This window comes from Schistocerca piceifrons, chromosome 3 (genome assembly GCF_021461385.2).
Source record: "Schistocerca piceifrons isolate TAMUIC-IGC-003096 chromosome 3, iqSchPice1.1, whole genome shotgun sequence".
Lineage (NCBI taxonomy): Eukaryota > Metazoa > Arthropoda > Insecta > Orthoptera > Acrididae > Schistocerca > Schistocerca piceifrons.
In genome coordinates this window covers 342,907,113-342,930,532 of record NC_060140.1, presented here as the reverse complement: position 1 = coordinate 342,930,532, position 23,420 = coordinate 342,907,113, and the positions used below count along the sequence as shown (strand labels likewise).

General features: G+C 41.0%; 1 protein-coding gene across 1 annotated transcript in view; it reads right to left on the bottom strand.

Annotated features, from left to right (window-relative positions):
• Positions 1–14,594: 14,594 nt before the first annotated feature.
• LOC124788146 (RAB11-binding protein RELCH homolog) overlaps positions 14,595–23,420 on the bottom strand; it is a 136,004-nt gene continuing 127,178 nt past the window's right edge. The window contains exons 19-20 of the mRNA XM_047255292.1: positions 16,974–17,081; positions 14,595–16,891 (exon numbers count right to left, since the gene is read on the bottom strand). Of these exons, the coding sequence (XP_047111248.1) occupies positions 16,738–16,891; positions 16,974–17,081 (262 nt within the window). The 3' untranslated portion in view covers positions 14,595–16,737. The remainder of the gene's footprint in view (positions 16,892–16,973; positions 17,082–23,420) is intronic.

Below are 23,420 nucleotides of genomic sequence, written 5' to 3'. Positions count from 1 at the left end.
ATACTTAGCAGAAATTCTGAAAAAAGTAAATTCTTTTATTACTGTATCACCTCTATGGTGAATTAAGAGGTACTGACTGGTTTCATTCAACATTTAATAGAAGCCTTCTTTTTACCTGCTATTGATAAAGAGCCATTGCAAGTTCGGTGCATTACAATCTCTCGCATTTTTCATGAGGTTTGTTATTCTGTACACTAATATTTCTTCTTCTAAATGGCAAATATTGCATTCAGACATTGTCGGTATTAAAGGTAATTCATGAAATAAATTATATTTAAACCAGATAATTAAAGGTTCCGCATGACACATGAAAAGTATGTTGTTACACACATGTATGTACAGATTCCAAAATGTCTGTGAATTTGAGTTACAAACTTTTTTAAATAGAAATATGACGATCACAATACTTTGGGTCTGCAATAACTCAAACGTAAAATACTTTAGTTCCCTATGGGAAACTTTGTTCTTTATGTGACTCGTACAACTGCTTTCACTCTTAATGGAAAACTAAATGGTTTATGTTAAAGTTAACTTGCAAAAAGTGTAACCATTGTTATACAATTTCTGTGAAGTAAGATTCCTTAATGTTAATTCCTTCCTTTGCCATTGTAACTTGATAATTTCAGTTCCATATGGGACATATGACCTAAAAAAAAAAAAAAAAAAAAAAAAAAAAAAAAAAAAAAAAAAAAAAAAAAAGGCTTTTATTACTATGACCAAACAAAATCTTTTTAACATGTAGTACACAGTTCAAATCAGCAAAAAGTGTAACTGTATAATTAAGGTAAATGTTGCTGAAAATTAGGCATGTAACATGAATACTGAAATTTCCTAATCCGCAACTTGTCGTCGTGTGGTAGCGTACTCGCTTCCTGTGCCCGGGTTCGGTTCCCAGCAGGGTCAGGGATTTTCTCTGCCTCGTGATGACTGGGTGTTGTGTTATGTCCTTAGGTTAGTTAGGCTTACGTAGTTGTAAGTTCTAGGGGACTAATGACCATAGATGTTAAGTCCCATAGTGCTCAGAGCCATCTGAACCATTTTTTGAAATTTCCTAGATTTCCAAGTGTAACTGTAATCACTGTATTCAGTACTTTGTAGTGCTAGAAAGATAATTCTATATGATTATTTGCATTCTCTTCCCCTCCCCCCTCCCTCAACACAGGAAAATATAATAGAAAGACCTCCTAGCAAAATAAAGACAAAATTAAGAAAATTAGGTTTTGCCGGAATCAGGCCCCGTTATTCTAGAATGGTTCTAAAGTAATAAGAATGCTTACAATCAACTGGAACATTGTGTTCATTCTAAAAAGTATTAAAACAAGAATTAAGAGAGTAACAATTTTATTGCTCTTATGTTACAGAGTATCCACAAACATTACTGTTTGAAACATAGGGTCACTGCATACTCCATTGGATCACACCCATTCTGTGATTAAACTGTTTTCTTAAAGTGAAAAATTCAAGTTAACATAGTTATTGAGGGAAATATTTTCTCACACTGAAAGCTATCTGTCAAATAAGTCTCAGAACTTTTTTTCATTAATTTCACACAAGTCACCTGTTTTCAATGCAAGTGCATATTTTGTAACACCTAACATCTTAAAATAAGCTTATATAATAAATAATTATAATTTTGTTACAATATCTACACAGGATGTAAAGAGTTAATTTTACTTCAATGTGATTCATCGTTTGAAGTTCATCATTATACCACAACAAATCTATGGACAAAATAGTTTTAAAAAATCTGTCAAAATATCACACCCATCTGCATGAAATGTCCCAATACATAATCTTTTCCAATTTGAGGACTATACATGGTTAAACAATATGAGTTTATTTAACTTCTGCTTTATACTTGATGTGTTGTTTAAAATTTTCTCAGTGGGCTTTTTTTTCCATATGTTTTTAAGCATGTGCAGGAGTACAGGGATGCAATCTTACAAACAAGTTGAGTTTGATGTAATGCCTCAATCCCAATTTCATAATGGTAATCATGACCAAGAGCAGGAGCAGGAAATGGGTAATCTACAAATTTAATTTTAACACAATGCAAAATCTTGGCCTGTATATATTTCTGTCGCATATCCCCAGCGATCACAAACATCTGAAACAGTTTCTGAGTATTCTATAACAGAGTACATGCAGTCACTTGTTTTAAACAGTTTTCCCCAGTTAAAAAAATTTACAAATGCATTTTTATTGGCCATATTCGGAAAAGCATAGGGATAAATACATTCTAATGCAGATTTAACATTTCTTGCATGGAGCAGCAATGGAACACCAATGATTTTTAAGCTTTTGATATAATTTTCAGTGTCTGAAAATACCAAGCCAATAAGATTTGTTGTCAAGTCTCATGGGGCTCTTATACCCTTTACCTAATGGATTTCTGGAGTTCAGAATATCAAAAATCCTATCAATATAATACAAAAATTCTACGGTTGCTTCACTTCCTTTAAAATTTGGATCACCAACCCCCCTCAAAAACTCTATACTATCTGCCACGCTAGAATTCAAAGTCTGTGCAGCTAATGAAACATTCATTTTTCTATTTACACTACTTATATGTTGTCCTGATAGTTTGTTGGCAAATGTCATAGCTTCTTCTTGTTGTACCTTGTTCAATTGCTCAATGAAATGCCATCTAATAATGCCAGTTGAGACTCAATAGCAGATACTTCTGCTAGAGCATTTCTGGCAAACTTAATCATATGACACATGTCCAAGATATACTAAACATTGTATTTTTCCACAGGATGAGGAAAGTAGCTTTTAAAATCACCCTTGGAAAAATTTTAAGTACAGTCAAGTGAACGTAAAGTGCTTATATTTACCTTACAGCCATCACATGTAACACACCAAACCCTAATGCCAGAACTATGCAGCCTCTCTAAAGCAGATTTTATCAGTGTGGCCTGATTATTTGCCTGTACACCGTTGATAAAGAAATATGCAATCAGGCATTTAAATTTGCCTTTAATAGAGACAAGCATGAAAACCAGAACCTCAGATGGCTCTTTTACTTCTTTTACTGAGGCACTTCCCCACAAAAGTCTAAAAAACCTGTGTACTGCTTAGTTCCTTGGTCCCAAACTACTTGCTTCCTAATTGCCATACTGTCTACAATTAGACATGAATTGCTGAACTGGCCCCTTACAATGAGCTTGAAAACATCTTTTAAGAAGCCAGGTTCACAGTCTACACTTGCCACCCATTTTGAAATCAATGATGTATGGGGCAGAGGCATTAATTTTTTCATGTATTCATATGCTGCTGGTGAATAAAAGTACACAGTCATCGCAAACATTTTCACATTCGTTGTATATCTATTACCCTTTGATGAGACAGAGTTGTTCACTAAATTGCACACTAATTCCACTTGTGTTTCTTTCTGATGATTGAGGAAGTTATGTAACTTCTCAGGAAGATGCCCCTTCTCCTTCAATGAACTTATGATGTCATCCACGGAAAACACTTTCTTCTTCGAAGTTTTTCACAGACACACTTCAGTTTACGTTTTATTTCGTGCACAATGTCTGAGAAAAAAAAGAAAAATGCAAGTTTCGGTCACCTTGTCTTCCATTTCTACTTTCGACTGTATACCACAATCAATTACTGAAGAACCAACTGCACTCTAAATAAGGAAATAATTTCGTTATATACGATTGAAATAACTCAAGGCTTGAAGAAAAAATATTATAAGAAAACGTTGGGGGTGTGAAAACTTCCTTATACTAACGTTTTCGACACAATTCGCAGCTTCTGCATTGGATAAGTGGGACATGCTTTCCACGGAAGAATTCTCATTGACAACATTCTCCACGCAATGAGTAGCGTCTGTAATGGGCAAATCGAGCACGGATTCCATGACAGAACGCTAAAAACAAAAATATGGACCTGTATTACAACATTGCTTAGACCTATGTAGCGTACGAAATAAATTCACAAAAGTAAAAAGCGCACACACAGCAAGGAAAGTAATTAGCTACCTCAAATGTAGAATCATCGTTGTCACTCAAAATCCTAACAACATGTCGTCGTGGCTGTTTATTTGGTGCATCAAATGTGTTGGAAACTGATGGCACTGCTTCTGGTTTGAAACGTTTCTTCCACGTTCCAGGGCTCACTACGTAATCATCTTGTCGGAAACGGTTTCCGCAAAGAAAACTGCAAGACGTAGGATTAAAATCTTTCTGCTTCACGGAAGTAATCCACGTCTTTAGTAGCTCTGGGTGCTTTAGAGGGGTCGACAGAAGCGTCCGATCCAACGCGTCGGCTTTGACCCGTGACGTAAGGGTTTGGTTTGAGTGTGGCTGTCTCCAGTTCTGTTTTATCTTATTTTATTTACTTTTCTGATCTGTTCGTTCTATCTCGTGAGATTTTTTTTTTAAATTTAAAAACACTTATTACTTATTTTAATTATCTGTTTCCTCGAATTTCTGTTTTAGTTTATTATATTTATCTTTCTGATCTGTTCGTTCTATCCCGTGAGATTTTTTTTTCTTTTAAAGACAAACACTAATCAGCTACTGAAGCATCTTTATCTTCTATGGGTTGCAGGGGTAACGACCCGTGGGGAGGTGGGTGGGTATTCATGCATGGCTGTCTTCACTTACACATTGTAGCTACGCAAGGCGTCTAAATTTGTTTATATTTAGTTTGCCCCCCACCCAAAACACCCCATTTCCCGCGCTTGTCCCGTTAGTGTCATTAGGCTTCTTGTGGAAAGTGTGTGTGTGTGTGTTTGTTTTTGTTTCCGCCATATTTGTGACGTCATGGGGTCAAAGCAGACGGGTGGGATCGGACGCTTCCGTATTTCTCTTTACATCTACATCTACATCTATACTCCGCGAGCCACCTTACGGTGTGTGGCGGAGGGTACTTATTGTACCACTATCTGATCCCCCCTTCCCTGTTCCATTCACGAATTGTGCGTGGGAAGAACGACTGCTTGTAAGTCTCCGTATTTGCTCTAATTTCTCGGATCTTTTCGTTGTGATCATTACGCGAGATATATGTGGGCGGTAGTAATATGTTGCCCATCTCTTCCCGGAATGTGCTCTCTCGTAATTTCGATAATAAACCTCTCCGTATTGCGTAACGCCTTTCTTGAAGTGTCCGCCACTGGAGCTTGTTCAGCATCTCCGTAACGCTCTCGCGCTGTCTAAATGTCCCCATGACGAATCGCGCTGCTTTTCGCTGGATCATGTCTATCTCTTCTATTAATCCAACCTGGTAAGGGTCCCATACTGATGAGCAATACTCAAGAATCGGACGAACAAGCGTTTTGTAAGCTACTTCTTTCGTCGATGAGTCACATTTTCTTAGAATTCTTCCTATGAATCTCAACCTGGCGCCTGCTTTTCCCACTATTTGTTTTATGTGATCATTCCACTTCAGATCGCTCCGGATAGTAACTCCTAAGTATTTTACGGTCGTTACCGCTTCCAATGATTTACCACCTATGGCATAATCGTACTGGAATGGATTTCTGCCCCTATGTATGCGCATTATATTACATTTATCTACGTTTAGGGAAAGCTGCCAGCTGTCGCACCATGCATTAATCCTCTGCAGGTCCTCCTGGAGTACGTACGAGTCTTCTGATGTTGCTACTTTCTTATAGACAACCGTGTCATCTGCAAATAGCCTCACGGAGCTACCGATGTTGTCAACTAAGTCATTTATGTATATTGTAAACAATAAAGGTCCTATCACGCTTCCCTGCGGTACTCCCGAAATTACCTCTACATCTGCAGATTTTGAACCGTTAAGAATGACATGTTGTGTTCTTTCTTCTAGGAAATCCTGAATCCAATCACAAACCTGGTCCGATATTCCGTAAGCTCGTATTTTTTTCACTAAACGTAAGTGCGGAACCGTATCAAATGCCTTCCTGAAGTCCAGGAATACGGCATCAATCTGCTCGCCAGTGTCTACGGCACTGTGAATTTCTTGGGCAAATAGGGCGAGCTGAGTTTCACATGATCTCTGTTTGCGGAATCCATGTTGGTTATGATGAAGGAGATTTGTATTATCTAAGAACGTCATAATACGAGAACACAAAACATGTTCCATTATTCTACAACAGATTGACGTAAGCGAAATAGGCCTATAATTATTCGCATCTGATTTATGACCCTTCTTGAAAATGGGAACGACCTGCGCTTTCTTCCAGTCGCTAGGTACTTTACGTTCTTCCAGCGATCTACGATAAATTGCTGATAGAAAGGGGGCAAGTTCTTTAGCATAATCACTGTAGAATCTTAAGGGTATCTCCTCTGGTCCGGATGCTTTTCCGCTACTAAGTGATAGCAGTTGTTTTTCAATTCCGATATTGTTTATTTCAATATTTTCCATTTTGGCGTCCGTGCGACAGCTGAAGTCAGGGACCGTGTTACGATTTTCCGCAGTGAAACAGTTTCGGAACACTGAATTCAGTATTTCTGCCTTTCTTCGGTTGTCCTCTGTTTCGGTGCCATCGTGGTCAACGAGTGACTGAATAGGGGATTTAGATCTGCTTACCGATTTTACATATGACCAAAACTTTTTAGGGTTCTTGTTTAGATTGTTTGCCAATGTTTTATGTTCGAATTCGTTGAATGCTTCTCTCATTGCTCTCTTTACGCTCTTTTTCGCTTCGTTCAGCTTTTCCTTATCAGCTATGATTCGACTACTCTTAAACCTATGATGAAGCTTTCTTTGTTTCCGTAGTACCTTTCGTACATGATTGTTATACCACGGTGGATCTTTCCCCTCGCTTTGGACCTTGGTCGGTACGAACTTATCTAAGGCGTACTGGACGATGTTTCTGAATTTTTTCCATTTTTGTTCCACATCCTCTTCCTCAGAAATGAACGTTTCATGGTGGTCACTCAGATATTCTGCGATTTGTGCCCTATCACTCTTGTTAAGCAAATATATTTTCCTTCCTTTCTTGGCATTTCTTATTACACTTGTAGTCATTGATGCAACCACTGACTTATGATCACTGATACCCTCTTCTACATTCACGGAGTCGAAAAGTTCCGGTCTATTTGTTGCTATGAGGTCTAAAACGTTAGCTTCACGAGTTGGTTCTCTAACTATCTGCTCGAAGTAATTCTCGGACAAGGCAGTCAGGATAATGTCACAAGAGTCTCTGTCCCTGGCTCCAGTTCTGATTGTGTGACTATCCCATTCTATACCTGGTAGATTGAAGTCTCCCCCTATTACAATAGTATGATCACGAAACTTCTTCACGACGTTCTGCAGGTTCTCTCTGAGGCGCTCAACTACTACGGTTGCTGATGCAGGTGGTCTATAGAAGCATCCGACTATCATATCTGACCCACCTTTGATACTTAACTTAACCCAGATTATTTCACATTCGCATTCGCTAATAACTTCACTGGATATTATTGAATTCTTTACTGCTATAAATACTCCTCCACCATTGGCGTTTATCCTATCCTTGCGGTATATATTCCATTCTGTGTCTAGGATTTCGTTACTGTTCACTTCCGGTTTTAACCAACTTTCCGTTCCTAATACTATATGCGCACTATTTCCTTCAATAAGAGATACTAATTCAGGAACCTTGCCCTGGATACTCCTGCAGTTTACCATTATTACGTTAACTTTTCCTGTTTTTGGTCTCTGAGGACGGACGTTCTTTATCAACGATGATAATGTCCTCTCTGGTAAGCCGTCAGGTATTTTATCGTTTCGCCCAAGGGGGCGTCCCTCTAACCTAAAAAACCCCCGTGTGCACGCCACACGTACTCTGCTACCCTAGTAGCTGCTTCCAGTGTGTAGTGCACGCCTGACCTGTCTAGGGGGGCCCTACAGTTCTCCACCCAATAACGGAGGTCGATGAATTTGCAACCATTATAGTCGCAGAGTCGTCTGAGCCTCTGGTTTAGACCCTCCACACGGCTCCAAACCAGAGGACCGCGATCGACTCTGGGCACTATGCTGCAGATATTAAGCTCAGCTTGCACTCCGCGTACGATGCTGGTTGTCTTCACCAAATCAGCCAGCCGCCGGAAGGAACCAAGGATGGCCTCAGAACCCAAGCGGCAGGCGTCATTCGTTCCGACATGTGCTACTATCTGCAGCCGGTCACACCCAGTGCGTTCAATAGCTGCCGGAAGGGCCTCCTCCACATTATGGACGAGACCCCCCGGCAAGCACACCGAGTGCACACTGGCATTCTTCCTCGACCTACCCGCTATTTTCCTGAGGGGCTCCATAACCCGCCTAACGTTGGAGCTCCCTATAACTAATAGGCCCGCCCTCTGTGACTGTCGGGACCTTGCCGGAGAATCGGCCACTGGCCCAACAGGCGAGGCATCCTGTGGTGGCTCGGAAACGATGTCATCACCACTAGGAAGCACCCCATACCTGTTGGAAAGGGGTAAGGCAGCTGCCACGCGGCCAGATCCCACCTTCGCCTTTCAGCCAGGCACGCGCGAGCCCACCACTGTCCGCCATTCACCCTGGAGTGATGGCTGACCGGTAAGATGCTCACTGCCGGAAGACGCAGCGACATCAGGGGTTCCATGTGATTCCAAGGCCACCGAAGTAGGCATAGGTCTCACCACAGTTGCCCCAACGCCACTATGAGCCGACGCCTGCACCTCGAGCTCGATGAGCCTAACAGACAAAGCCTCCACCTGCCCCCGAAGAGTGGCCAATTCTCCTTGCGTCCGCTCACAACAACCACAGTCCCTACACATGACTATGTTTACCCTACTCTATACGGTGACAAATTCCCAAGATAATCTTCTGATGAGCTACTCTGATAATCAAGAAACACTCACTGAAATACGAGACGCGAAAACTACGCTAGGTTTTCCCAGAAAAACTATTTAAAAGCTAAGCGCAGCAAATAAGTACAAAAACGCTTTATACAAACAGTACTCGCTGCTGCTGGTGCTCTCGCTCTGGCTGTCACAAGACAACTGCTGATTCAAGGGACTAGTGGCTAACGGCCGCGAAACAAACAAAAGACGGTTTTAGGGCGCTTTCTGTTCTAAACGATCAAGAAAACACTAAGAAATCTAACACGAAAACTACGTAAAGTTTTATCAAGAACTGTTAGTTACTATGCAGAGCAGATAAACACAAATAGAATCCCTTCCTTAGTGGAAGGTCGTAAACAAAATGCAAAATAAACGCTTTATACAAACAGTACTCGCTGCTGCTGGTGCTCTCGCTCTGGCTGTCACAAGACAACTGCTGATTCAAGTGACTAGTGGCTAACGGCCGCGAAACAAACAAAAGACGGTTTTAGGGCGCTTTCTGTTCTAAACGATCAAGAAAACACTAAGAAATCTAACATGAAAACTACGTAAAGTTTTATCAAGAACTGTTAGTTACTATGCAAAGCAGATAAACACAAATAGAATCCCTTCCTTAGTGGAAGGTCGTAAACAAAATGCAAAATAAACGCTTTATTCAAACAGTACTCGCTGCTGCTGGTGCTCTCGCTCTGGCTGTCACAAGACAAGAGGAAACCTGTTCAAAAACATCGAATTAGCAAACGCACTAAGTCTGTATTTTTATCGTATTGTATCGGTAGTCGTATTACCTGTGAAATGATAAGTCACTCTCCTTACTCCATCGCTTCATACAATTGAAAGCGGAACAAGAAATTACCATTTCGATAATCCGTAATTCCTTATACACCGTACAGACCGAGAGAAACTTCTTGCCATATTCGAATATGGCGGGCAATACAGACGACAGTAATCAGCTGGTAGAGCCATCTATCGGTAGGTCGCCTGTGTGAAGAGTAATAGAGTATTATCCTCTTTGATTAGCTTGTTGAATGTTCGCATGATTTGCTGTGCTTGCGATTTCGTTGTGTTTGGCGGAGTGTGCTGAGACTAGAATGCCAAAAGGCACAGCACCACGAGGTTGTCAGGAAGGTGGGGAAAAAAGAAGCAAAAAGGAGAGGAGTGGGGAAAGATGGGCAGGTGCATTGGCAGAGTGGAGAAAACAAAGAGGTTGTGAGACAAGAATGGGGAGGAGATGATAGGGCAAAGGGGTCAGAAACTGTTGGGTGGAGGGTGTGGGGACAGCACGTTACCATAGGTTGAGGCTGGGATACTTACAGGAGTGGGGCATGTGTTGTAACAATAACTCATAGCAGCAGAGCTCAGAAAAGTGGAGGGAAGGATCCAGATGGCTCAGGTACTAAGCAGCCACTGCAATCAAGCACGTTATGCTCAGCTACATGTCGTGTCACAGGGTGGTCTACTTTGCTCTTGGCCACAGTTTGGCAGTGGCCGTTTGCCCTGGGGGACATCTGGCTGGTTGTCATACTAGTATAAAAGACTGTGCAATGGTTGCAGCAGAAATGACATGGTTGCTTTCACAGGCAGCGTGGCCCCTGATGAGATAGGATAAACTGTGACAGGACTGGAATAGGAAGTGCTGGGTGGGTGGATTGGGCAGATTTTGCACCTGGGTCCTCCACAGGGATATGATCCTTGTGACAAGGGGTTGGGTTTGGGAGTGGCATAGGGATGGACAGGATTTTGTGGAGGTTGAGTGAGCAATGGAACGACACTTTAGGAGGGGGAGAAGGATCTTGGGTAGAACGTTCCTTATTTCAGGGCACAGTGACAGGTAATCAAATCCCTGGCAAATGATGTGGTTCAGTTGTTCCAGTCCAGGGTGGTACTGGGTAACGAAGGGGGACTCCTTTGTGGTTGGTTCTTGTTGGGGGCGGTGGGAGGATTGAGGGGGTGTGAGAGGGAAATGGTGTTGGAGATCTGTTTGCGGACTTGGTCTTGGGGGGGGGGGTTAGTGCCTACCTGCAAAGGTCTTGTGAGCCCCTCAACATACTGAACAATGGAGTTCTTGTCCTTACAGATATGCCATCCCTGGGTGGCCAGGCTGTATGGGAGGGATCTTTTGGTGTGAAATGGATGACAGCTACTGAAATGCAGGTACTGTTGGTGTTTGGTGGGTTGATTGTGGACAGAGGTGTGGATGGAGCCCTCGGGAAGGTGGTGGTCATCTTCTAGGAAGATGGCACGCTGGTTTGAGGTGAACCAAGTGAAGTGGATGGAAGAGAAGGTGTTGAGGTTGTGAAGGAATGAAGGTACGGTGTCTTGGGCCTGAGCCAATATCATGAAGATATCATCAATGAACTTGAACCAGACTACAGGTTTTGCATTTTGGGAATGACAGTGGCTACCTGGTAGAGCTCTTTGATTCCTACTCGTCACTGTGGACACCCTTTCCATAAACACTAACATCCCTCATGCCCATGGTCTTAAGCTATTGAACACCACCACTCCCAACAAACTTCTGACTCCAAACCCACTACCTCATTCCTCCTACGCCTTACTAACTTCACCCTAACCCATAACTACTTCTCCTTTGAATGGAAGGCACACAAACAAATCTGTGGCACAACCACGGGCACCTGTATGACACCCTCCTATGCCAACCTGTTTATGGGCCATCTAGAGGAGACCACCTTAGCCTCCCACAATGGGCAAACCCTTAGTCTGGTCTATATTTTCCTGTATTGTTAATATTCCTATGAGGAATTTCATTGTTTGATACAACATTGTCAAAGCAATGTGTTGCATAGGGTATTAAGGACTGACAAATAACAATTGTCGACTGCTGGAGAAAATTTATTTAGTGTAGTTTAGAAAACAGGACACAAGTTTAGTGTGGTTCTCTCTTTGTGTGCATGTTGATTGAATGACAATAGAGGCAGTGTTACTACTGGATGGGGACAGTGCTTGTGGCATCTCATGTTTGGCCACATTTGCTGTTCTTAATGTTTTTTCCATATAGCATCTCGCCACCTAGGAGTTGTGCTGGCCTCCATGGAAGAAGATGGCCATGACAATGCATAATAAAGTCATGGAACGAAATACCTTCATGTTAGTAGGGTCTGCTATGAAGAGTGATACTAGTAATTTTGAATTGATTTCAAATACACTTGACAAGCAGACAGAAAAGTATTCAAAATTGTTTCCTGGGAGTAAAAAGTTGTTATATATGTGGTTTATGAAAGAAGAAATTTCTCTCATTTACTACAGTGCAGTGCAGCAGTCTATTGTCAAGTTTTCAGCACTCCGCTGCAGACCAAAAAGAAGCAGTAGCCAATGATACGAGGCATACACGGTATGGCTGGATGGTGATTTGGAGGGGGGGAGGGGAGAGAGAGAGAGAGAGAGAGAGAGAGAGAGAGAGAGAGAGAGAGAGGAAAGTTTTTCAAGTCAAGATGCCGATAATGACATTAGCAGCCTAACCTCCATCTAACGTTATGCATTACTCAGCAAAATTGTCATGGAGATACCCAGGAACTATTTTGCCACCTGTACATAAATCAATTTGTTGTGTTTAAATGAACATTTAATCTTCTCTTTCAATCTTCGCTAAGGATGTCCACATTTCTTCTATTCTGACGAGGCATAACCTGCACCTGCCCAATGGAATAGTGACCTAGAATGTACTTTTTACAGAGGCACTAGTCTGTTAAGACATAGCTTTTCAACTAAAAGGAAATTTCTTCCTAGATTTCTAATTCCCAGCAATTACCTCTAACCTTTAAGGATTATAAGGGAACTATTTCTCAAATTACCCATTATCTCTCCAAACAACCAGGCATACATTAGATTACAGTTTGCTATCACCTTCAAATATGACTGCTCTAGAGAACAGTTTTCACATGCTTTCTTAATTGGTGTTGTGTTAGTACTCATCAGAGGGCCACACACTTCAGTGGTACTTATTTTGTTTAGATTAGGAGGGAGATACACGTCAACTTCAGAGCACTATGTACGTCACCAAACATACTGCATCTGAGGTGTGGCAGATGCCCCAGAAACTGCTCACTAATCACTATTTTGGCCTCTACAGCCATCGTGCCCATCTGCACACAACTCCCCTTTGTGTGTTTTTTCTCATGAAGCATGCTCAAACTTTATGACTGTAATGGGTCTTGTGGCACTGAAAAGGCTCTGACATAAGAGCTTTTGGTTTACCATGACTGTATCCAGCCATTTCTGGGTGAATTTCCTGGTGGAACGATATAAAACATTCAGTTCCTTGACAGTAGTATGAAGGCAAACAAAGACAGGGTATTAATGATCAAATTAAAGTAAATCTATCTAATAATGCCAAAAACCACAAGCAATAAAAAAACTGAAGTACAGATGCATTAAATTTTTCCTGTCAGACACCACTGGCATGTGGCAAGGTCAACAGCTGTAGTGATACAACCATCACAGAGATAACAAAGATTTTTTGGTTACTGAAGAATAGCCCGCAATTCTTTGGTGATCTAGTGGCTGCAAGGAATAAAATCATGGAGGTTTGGAGTAGGAAGAGTGTACTTAAATAATCACCCAGACTGTAGACAACCAACTCTGAAGAGGCTGGCACATAGATCATATTCCAATAGAAGAGCCAAGTACAATACCTATCCTATGCATCCATCCAAGCACATCCCCTTCCAGTCCCATCACATGCATATCCTATCCTAGAAGAAAGAGGACATCTGTGGAAGCAGTGAACGTATACCAGCTCAGCTGTAAGTTTTGCAAACTTTTTATGTCAGCATTACCACTAATCAGCTCCCCACTTTTAGTGTGGGAACAAGGCTTCCTCCTAAAAATATTATGTATGAGGGTTGACTGAAAAGTAATGTCTCCACCTTCGTAACTCTTCAACAGTTGGCAGCATTGGTATGTGGCAGGTACTGGCTTGTTCCATAGCCTCTTCTCTACAGCTCTAGTTGGTGGGAAGCCTTAGCATTCAACGGTTGTGTTGTTAAAGTGCAAAGTATGGAACCCTGTGCAGACGGTCGGTCAATTCGATTTAAGAGCCGAGCAGTCATTGGATTCCTGACAGTAGAAGGTGTCACCCCAAAGGAGATTCATCAGAGAATGGGATGTTGAGACGGGAACATCTGACCTGTGTGACAAAGAGCTGGACGTCCTGTGACAGCAACCACTGAGTTTCACAAGCGAAATGCTGAAGATTAATTCAGGATGATCGTCTTATCACTCAGAGAGAAACTGCAACCACAATCAGTATTTCACAAGAACACATGGGTCACATTATTGCTTTCCTTGGCTATCAGAAGATCTGTGCACTATGGGTACCCCGGATGCTGACTCCTGAAATGAAAGCACACAGACTTGAAATTTGCCAGGAACTCCTCTCGCGTTACGAGAATGAAGGTGATGCCTTTCTCCATTCAATTGTGACAGGAGACAACCTGCAAGGACATTAATGCTTCTGATGAAGGCGTTGAGAGAACTGTGGTTGTGGAAACAGAGTGTTGACTTCTTCCATGATGGCTTCAGAAAACTTGTTCATCGTTAGAAGAAATGTATCCAATTGGCTGGTGATTATGTGGAAAGGTGAATATTGGTAATTAAAGATCACATTCAAAGGATTATTTCTGCATTTGATTTATTAAAATATTCCCATCCAAACCCAATTAATGAAGGTGGAGGCATTACTTTTCATTCAACACTCGTATCATCAGTCCTAGGTGGATCAAGTTGCTTGCTTTAAACATAAAATAGATATGGATTAATGGTTAATAATTAAACTGTGATACAACCTTTTTGAACTCACACATTTTTATTATTGTTTTCTTTTTATAAATATTGGTTACAAAACATCTTCTGTAACTAAATGAATGTCTACCTTGCTCTAGCACAGAGAAAGAAGTTGTGTGCCCATTGTGATTTTTACAATTTGTTTAACCAGAGCAAGCCCGCAACAACAACTTCCCTGGATTAAAAAATAATGTATATGACACACTAAACGAACCTGTCAACAGTAATTAAATAAATTGTACAGTAATTAAAATAATTATAATAAAATAACAACCAACTGATTCCTACCACTGATGAGGGAAGGAATTGTCCTTACAACACATAATTTGGTCTTGCAAATCTCCCTGGTCTCAATCTCTACTGGCCCGTGTTCCACCTTCACTTCCACACCAGTCCCAATGACCCCACTTCACTCACTCTACACCCACACCCACTCCTCTAAAGCCTCCCTTCTTTCTATTCTAGTTCCCTCTCCCAGAGCATGCAACCATTTCACTATTTGCCACAAGCAACTTGCCTGTGTCAGAGTGAGCTTACCTTTGGCACATTCCTATCCTGCATGCTTACTACCTCTCCGTCCCAGCCATCAGCCACCCTTCCCACCAACCGCCTTCCCCCTCCTCTCTCCCCTCATCCACTCCACCTGCTATAACCCAGCTGAGCTACAGTGTTGGTACAATGTAATCGGATGGGACAATGCAGACATGCAGGTGTATGTGGGTTTACATTTATTCTCTTATTTGTATTCCACCGCCACTTTCCAGTATTATACTGAAACTCCAGTTACTTATGAGAGTTTTTACCTTACATACACTAATCTGCAGCAAAATGGTTCACTTTTCATGTTTGTGAAACAGCTATGCAATTTTACTACACCTGCACACTCCCTTTGATCAGTTCAAACAGTTGCTAAACTTAGCATTTCTCTGTGGGGGACTGGTATTAAATGTCATATATGCTTGTGTTTATTGTTAATAAAACAGTACCATACACAGTACAACAAATCATGTTTAAAGTGACCACTGTTGCAACGAACATACCTTCTTCCTAGTGTTACACCATATCACATTACCTGAGAAGTGACTCACTTCAAAGAATTGGCTCAAAATAAAAGCACTGAAGTAATACTGATACAGAAACAAATATCTCATTCTGTTCATTAATTCTACATCACAAACAACAATAAGGGAATTAAAAAACAAAGCACTCACATATTTATTTATAATTTTTCTACTTCTGTGAATGTTTATGAATGTAACAATACTGTATAAATCTTATAAAATACAGTGCCACTAACACTTTAAGCATTGATGTGGCAGATATATTACGTGATTTATTTGATAATGGATGGAATAACAATACTTTAACATTTATTTTGTGTCAAGTGTCATGTCTTTTACACAAAAGCTGTTCAACAAATGAATTTTTAATAAAATATAAGTATGTTGAAGTTAGTTTGCTGATTCTATCAAAAAATTTGTCTGCACACAGCAGGGGTATATATTATTAAAACTATCTCCAGAATCATATTCCACTCGTTTACACAGTTTGTGTGTGTCAACATTATGTACAAAATATCAGTTGATTGAAATAGAACAGAGCAGCAAAACGGTTGTTCCTCAACCAATGATATAATATGACAGCAATCCAATGATCAGACAATTTCTCAGTGATCTCACACACTTCACTAACTCTGAAAACCAAACACTTAAAAATAAGTGTTACAGATGCAGAGAAGTTCACTTTGGTATTACTGGATGTACTATAATGTGACAGTTCACCTTTTTCATTTCCGTACTTACTGCACAATTTACTTGTCAAAATATCTTTCAACTGTGGTATGACCTCAACACATTCTACTTTCAGTCTTAGTTTTAGGTGCTTTCTTCTTTCATAGAAGAATCAAAAATATTTCCAAATGCTCTCCAAGACACACAACAAATAATTTACATCATGATGCATTATAGCTCAGGATTTGGATGTTCTTGAGAGCTATAATGAGAGTTAAATCTAAGGAAGTTAGTGATATGCAAAACAGAATCAGTTACTACATTATGTTAAAGGGCAAATTTAAATTGCTCTTCTACATTTCTGGCAATATATGAGAGTATTGAAGGCACATTATAGATTTTTCACTTGACAGCTTTCACTTTTTACGAAAAATGCCTTGCAAGTTGGATATATTAGCTGCTCGGTTGGTTGCAGGTTTATTCTGAAATATTTTTGACACACGATTTTTCATATCCTCCATGCCTTGGCCCATGTTTGCAGTTGCTACTGCCAAGCTTAAGGTACTGGACCTGCATTAAAATAAGAGCCAAATTAGTTAACAGGCAAGTGAAGTATTCATGAAATAATTATGAAGTATGACTGCGTTTATACCTGTCAATGGGCCTTTGAGAATCCAGACGTGATTCTGCACCTCGTATCATTGCCATAACTGTTTCATGATGCGTATACAGGGCTGTATTAGTGATAGGTTCCAAGTACCTGCAAAGAGCAAATATTTCACAATATAACCAAAATTTAGTACTGCAAATTGTTTTGTTTTCACATCTCATACAAACTTTATATCAAAACAGAAAATAATTATAGCTGAAAACGTCATGTGCTGCATAGAAAACGCATGAAACATTTAATCCCTGTGGTAAGCAACTTCATATTGGTGGTGACCTAGGGTATCTTTGTAGTAACCTTTTAATATTAGTGTTCTCATTTAGAAACAAAACACAAACAACAGGTGAAGTGACATGAAAGAGACAGAGGATAGGGTAAGATAGTGGGGACATGTGTAAGAGGGCAGGAGGCAAGGGGAACAGATGAAGAAGAACAGGGAAGAAGGGGGGGGGGGGAGGCAATGGGCAAGGACAGGTGGAGGAAAGTAAGAAGATGTGTGAGCAGAGCAGATTGGGGAAGTAGAGGGGCGGGATGGGAAGGAAAGGGGAGCTGAGGTGGCTGAGATGGGGGGGGGGGGGAGTGAGAGGGGAGACATATGGGGTGAGAGGGGCGAACTGCCGGGGGGAGATGCCGGGAGGGGGGAGCAGATGCCAGAGGGAGGGGGGGTTCGCAGAGATAATGGAAAGGGGGGGACGAGATACCGGGAGAGAGGGATGAGACGCTGGGGGAGAGGGGTGGGAGGTGAGGGTTGGATGGTTTTTTGGTTGGTTGATTGATTGATTTGGGGGAAGAGACCAAAGAGTGAGGCCATCGGTCCCATCGGATTAGGGAAGGAAATCGGCCATCCTGGCATTTGCCTGAACCGATTTAGGGAAATCCCAGGAAACCTAAATCAGGATGGTCGGCCATTGGTTTGAACCATTGTCTCCCGAATGAGAGTCCAGTATGCTAACCACTGCGTCACCTCACTCTGTAGGGTGAGGGGTAGACAAGTGGACAGGGGGGAGATGGTTGGATAGTGTAACATATCGTAATATTACAATCTGATCCACCATGTTTGTGATCTTTGTCAGAGTCTGTAGAATATTCCATAGCCATTATTACATGAGTAATTTAAATGAATTGTAATTCAATATATAATCCCATTTTGTTCTTATTTCTTGATTGATAGAGAAGAGAGAGAAAGTAATTGTGTTATGCTACGACAATAATATTGTTATTAATCTGAAATTCACAGTACTTCATTATTATCAGAGATCCTTTCACTAAAGTCTTATCAGCCAGTAGCTCTTGTTCCAGCAACACCACAGAGAAGTATAATGTTCATTTATGAATTATTTGCATGAGCTTCAAAGAAACTTTAATTTGTAAATTTCTTCCATGTTTGTGTGCTTACTATGCACAATCTCGTGTCTTAAGAAATGTGAGCTTATAGTTCCGTTACCTTTAGCGCGAACAGGGACTGTGATTGCTGTGTTCAGATACATGCTAGCTGGTGATGCTTTGATTACAGCTCCAGGAGGTACTAGCTTCAGGCACACAACTTGATGCTGTTGGCAATGAACATCACTTTGGGGGGGGGGGGGGGGCAGACATGGGGATCCGAGTGACATCCAGCATGTCCCCTATGTCCCCCGGTCCTCTACTGTGACTGCCTCAGTTACTGCTGCACTGAAGTTGACCCTGCACCGATGGTCGAGTAGGAGGTCTTTCCAATGGGTGGGTGGCAGGCAACAAAAGACATTCTGGGAGGGGAGGGGGTGAGGGAGTGGGTGGGGGAGGAGGTCCAGTGTGCACTCTGTGCACATAGCATGGGGAATCATCCCAGATGTAGAATGGGTTGTTCTGCATGCGATGAAGAGATGTAGAGCAGAGGATGCAGCCAGCTGCAGGCAGTGGCTCATGTTGGTATTAACGATGTGTGTTGCCTTGGGTCAAAAGAAATTCTTTATGGTTTCAGGCAGCTATCTGAAGTGGTAAAGACTTTCAGTCTTATTTGCTAGATGAAGGCAGACTCACAATCTGTAGCACTGTGGACTGGACCGATTGTAGGCAAATGGTACAGAGTTGAATGGAGGGTCTGAATCGGAGGCTCAAATGGTTGTGCGACTGTATAGGCTGCAGATTTCTTGACTTGCTCCATAGAGTGGTGGGGTATCAGGATTCTGCTTCATAGGTCAGGAGTCCATTACACACAGGAGGCAGCAACACAGGTAGTGGGGGGATGTATGGAGTGGACAGGGGTCTTTTCTTACGTCAGAGGGTCACAGGAAAGTGTAGAAAGAGCTTCAGTCTCAAAGGGTGCAGGTCAATCATAGGATGATGGTAGACTTGGGAACCATACGTATTATAATAGTAATTTGTTGTAGCTGTGTTGAGAAAGAACTACAGCTCCAAGCGCCAATAGAATGCACTGAAGCTCAAATCGTTATACATACAGAAAGGTGACTAAAGCTGGGGATAAGTTCAACCAAAAACAAAGGACCTAACTGTATTAAGAAAGGATAGATTAAATATAATTGGTGCCAGTGTATTTGTTGCTGTTAGAAATAGTTTATATTATAGTGAAATTTAAGCAGATAGTTACTGTGGCTTAGGGTGGGTCGAGGTTATACTTGACAACCAGACCAAGTTAATAATTGGTTCCCTTTATTGATCCCCTGACTCAGATAATACAGTGGCTGAAAGGTTTAAAGAAAACTTGAGTATCGTCTCAAATAGCTACCCCACTTACACCATTCTAGTTGGTGGTGACTTCAATCTACCTTCAATATGTTGGAAAAAATATACGTTCAAAGCCAGTGATAAGTATAAAACATCATCAGACAATGTACTATATGTCTTCTCCTAAAATAATTTTGAACAACTGGTTCAGGAGTCCATTTGAAGTGTTAAAAAACATACTTTACTTCTTAGCAACAAATAATCCCAAGCGGCTAGGGAGCATCATCACCAACATAGGGATTAGTGACAACAAGGTGGTTACACCAAGACTGAATACCACAACATCCAAAACTACCAAAAATAAGCACAAAATATATCTATTTAAAAAAATCAGATAAAAATTTGCTTGGCACCTTCCGAAGAGACAATCTCCATTCCTCGCAAACTAACCATGTAACCGTGGAGTATATGTGGCTTAAATTAAAAAAAATAGCATCGACAGAAATTGAGAGATTTGTATCAAATAAACTGATAAGAGATGGAACTCATTGCTATGGTACACAAAACAGTACAGGACATTGTTGCAGAAGCAATGAAAAAAAGCATGCCAAATGTAAAAGAATGGGAAATCCCCAAGGTAGGCAAAGTTTTACAGAAGCTTGAAATTGAGCTTGATTTCAATTTGAGATGCTTTTAATAGTTTCCACAACAAAACTAGCAAAATAGGGTACAAAATCCAAAGAGATACTGGTCATATGTAAAGTACACAGTGGCAAGACACAATAAATACTTTCACTGCCCGACAGTAATGGTAATGTTAGCGATGACGTTGCACCAAGGCAGAGTTACTAAGTACAGTTCTTTGATATACCTTCACCAAAAAAGTAAGTACACATTTCAGAATTTGAATCACAAACTGCAGCTAATAGGAGTGACTTAAAAGTAGATACCTTCGGTGTAGCGAAGCATCTCATATTACTCAATAAAGGCAAGTCTTCCGGTCCAGATTGCATACCAATTAAGTTCCTTTCAGAGTATGCTGATGTAATAGCTCTATATTTAGCAATCATCTATAACAGCTCACCCGACAAAAGATCGGTACATTAAGACTGGAAAGTTGCACAGGTCACACTAATACTCACAAAAGGAAATAGGAGTAATCCACTAAATTACAGACACATGGGCTTGTGGAAAGAGGTGCAGGTAACAGGAAAGGGGGGGGGGGGGGGGCAGTGGAATGAGGTATGGGTGACACAGGAGATGGGAGACAGGTGGGGGGACGGGGGACAAGGGTGCAAGACAGGGGAGGGGGCGGGGTTATGGCAAACATGAGGTGGATGGGGAAAGAGGAAGGGGAGAGGTGTTGGGTGTTGGTGGTGTGGAGAGAGGAGAGGAGAGGAGAGGAGAGGAGAGGAAATTATACTAAATTCATATGTGAAGTTACTACTGGTATCTGATCCTGAATAAACTTTGTAGGAAGTGCCACAATTTTTGGCATTTTTTAGGAACGAAGTTAAGAAGCCAGATATGCGGGTTCCCTGTGAGTTCATAACATATGAAAACACAAAAAATTGTGCCCTGTTGTTGAAAGACAGCATAGATCACACCTGTGTGCAAGAGGGAAGTGGAAATGATACACAAAGCTAACCAACCAACCATTGTGTTGCACCTGTTGTAGAACATACTCTGAGCTCAAATGAGATGAAATCTCTTTAAAAGAATATTTTCCTCCATGCCAAACAGCATAGACTCTGTAGACATTACTTGTGTAAAACCTTCCTCGTGTTCCTCTCACATAAGATCCTGAAACCAATAAAGCATGGCAGTAGGACACAAGCAGTTTTCTTGACTTCTTAAAACCATTTGACTGAATACCTAACTAGGTATGATCACATGTGATCTTAAGCAAAACTTGTGAATGGGCTCAAGATTTCTTGGTAGGGAGGATGCAGCACATTATTTTGGAAGGACAGTCATCCTCAGCATATGCAGAAATAAATTCAAACATGCCCCCAGGGAGATGCATTGGAACTCTTTCATTAATGTTGTATGACCTGGCAAACATTATTAATAGTAATCTCAGACTTCTGGCAGAGATTGAGTTATTTATCATGAACTAGTGTAAGGTGAGAGAGACTCCCTGCACCACTCTGACTTCAAATATTGGAATACTGGATAATATCTTTGCTTCATGTGTGTTTCCTGTCACAATTCTTAGATATAATGTAACACAGTTTAGAGCCACTGAAAAAGTAAAATATCACAAAAGCACAGCATCATTTCGTCCAGTGACAAATGGCCAAGCAGAATGTTATGCACATACTATTAAGTGTGTCATCTGCGCATTGTCTAAAATTGCAGGATAATTACAAGTGAACTTACATATATTCCTTCAGCAATACAGGAAAGCTCCACATATTACAACAATCACCTTCTCATTCCTTGGATGCAGTATACAGACCACAATTGACTTAGTATGTCCTATTGAAATACATCATTCCAACGATTTTAACATATGCAAGTAGTGTACTTCCTGTCAATCTGTTTAGGGGTGAATAGATTAGAGGTGCAGCTGTTACAATATTTGTATCAGATTGGTTATGAAGGCTACTGTTTCAAGAGCCTTAGTGACTGGATTTCAACACTGCTCAGTACAGTGTGACATTTCATTCAGCAGTATGATGGAATATTATTTCTTCTGGCATTTAGTACTGCAACTTTCAGTCAGCACAACATTCTTCACTTTGGCAGAACTGTACTGGCAGCCCAATTTATCCCTTGCTATTAGCACTTAGTACAGAGGGAGTTGAAAGGTTCAGTGCTTATTGCAATGGTAAATATGCTCCAAAAGAGGCAGTCTACTGAGCTTTTGTTGCAAGTTGTTAAAAATAAATGGGAATTACAGCTCTTTTTCAAAGAGAAGTATGCTAATTCACAATGTTTATTACGCAGTTGCCTAATTAGGGGCATCACAAATTTGCCGCAGAATCCCATTACAACACCATGCACAGACATGCCGTTGCAGCATCCCTGAATATGGAAGTTAATAGGAATACTATAAAAGGGAGGAAGGTTTATCTGTTTAGCAAGAGTAATAGAAGGCAGATTTCAGACTACCTAACAGATCAAAACGAAAATTTCTGTTCTGACACTGACAATGTTGAGTGTTTATGGAAAAAGTTCAAGGCAATCGTAAATTGCGTTTTAGACAGGTACGTGCCGAGTAAAACTGTGAGGGATGGGAAAAACCCACTGTGGTTCAACAACAAAGTTAGGAAACTACTGCGAAAGCAAAGAGAGCTTCACTCCAAGTTTAAACGCAGCCAAAACCTCTCAGACAAACAGAAGCTAAACGATGTCAAAGTTAGCGTAAGGAGGGCTATGCGTGAAGCGTTCAGTGAATTCGAAAGTAAAATTCTATGTACTGACTTGACAGAAAATCCTAGGAAGTTTTGGTCTTACGTTAAATCAGTAAGTGGCTTGAAACAGCATATCCAGACACTCCGGGATGATGATGGCATTGAAACAGAGGATGACACGCGTAAAGCTGAAATACCAAACACCTTTTTCCAAAGCTGTTTCACAGAGGAAGACCGCACTGCAGTTCCTTCTCTAAATCCTCGCACAAATGAAAAAATGGCTGACATCGAAATAAGTGTCCAAGGAATAGATAAGCAACTGGAATCACTCAACAGAGAAAAGACCACTGGACCGGGCGGGATACCAATTCGATTCTACACAGAGTACGCGAAAGAACTTGCCCCCCTT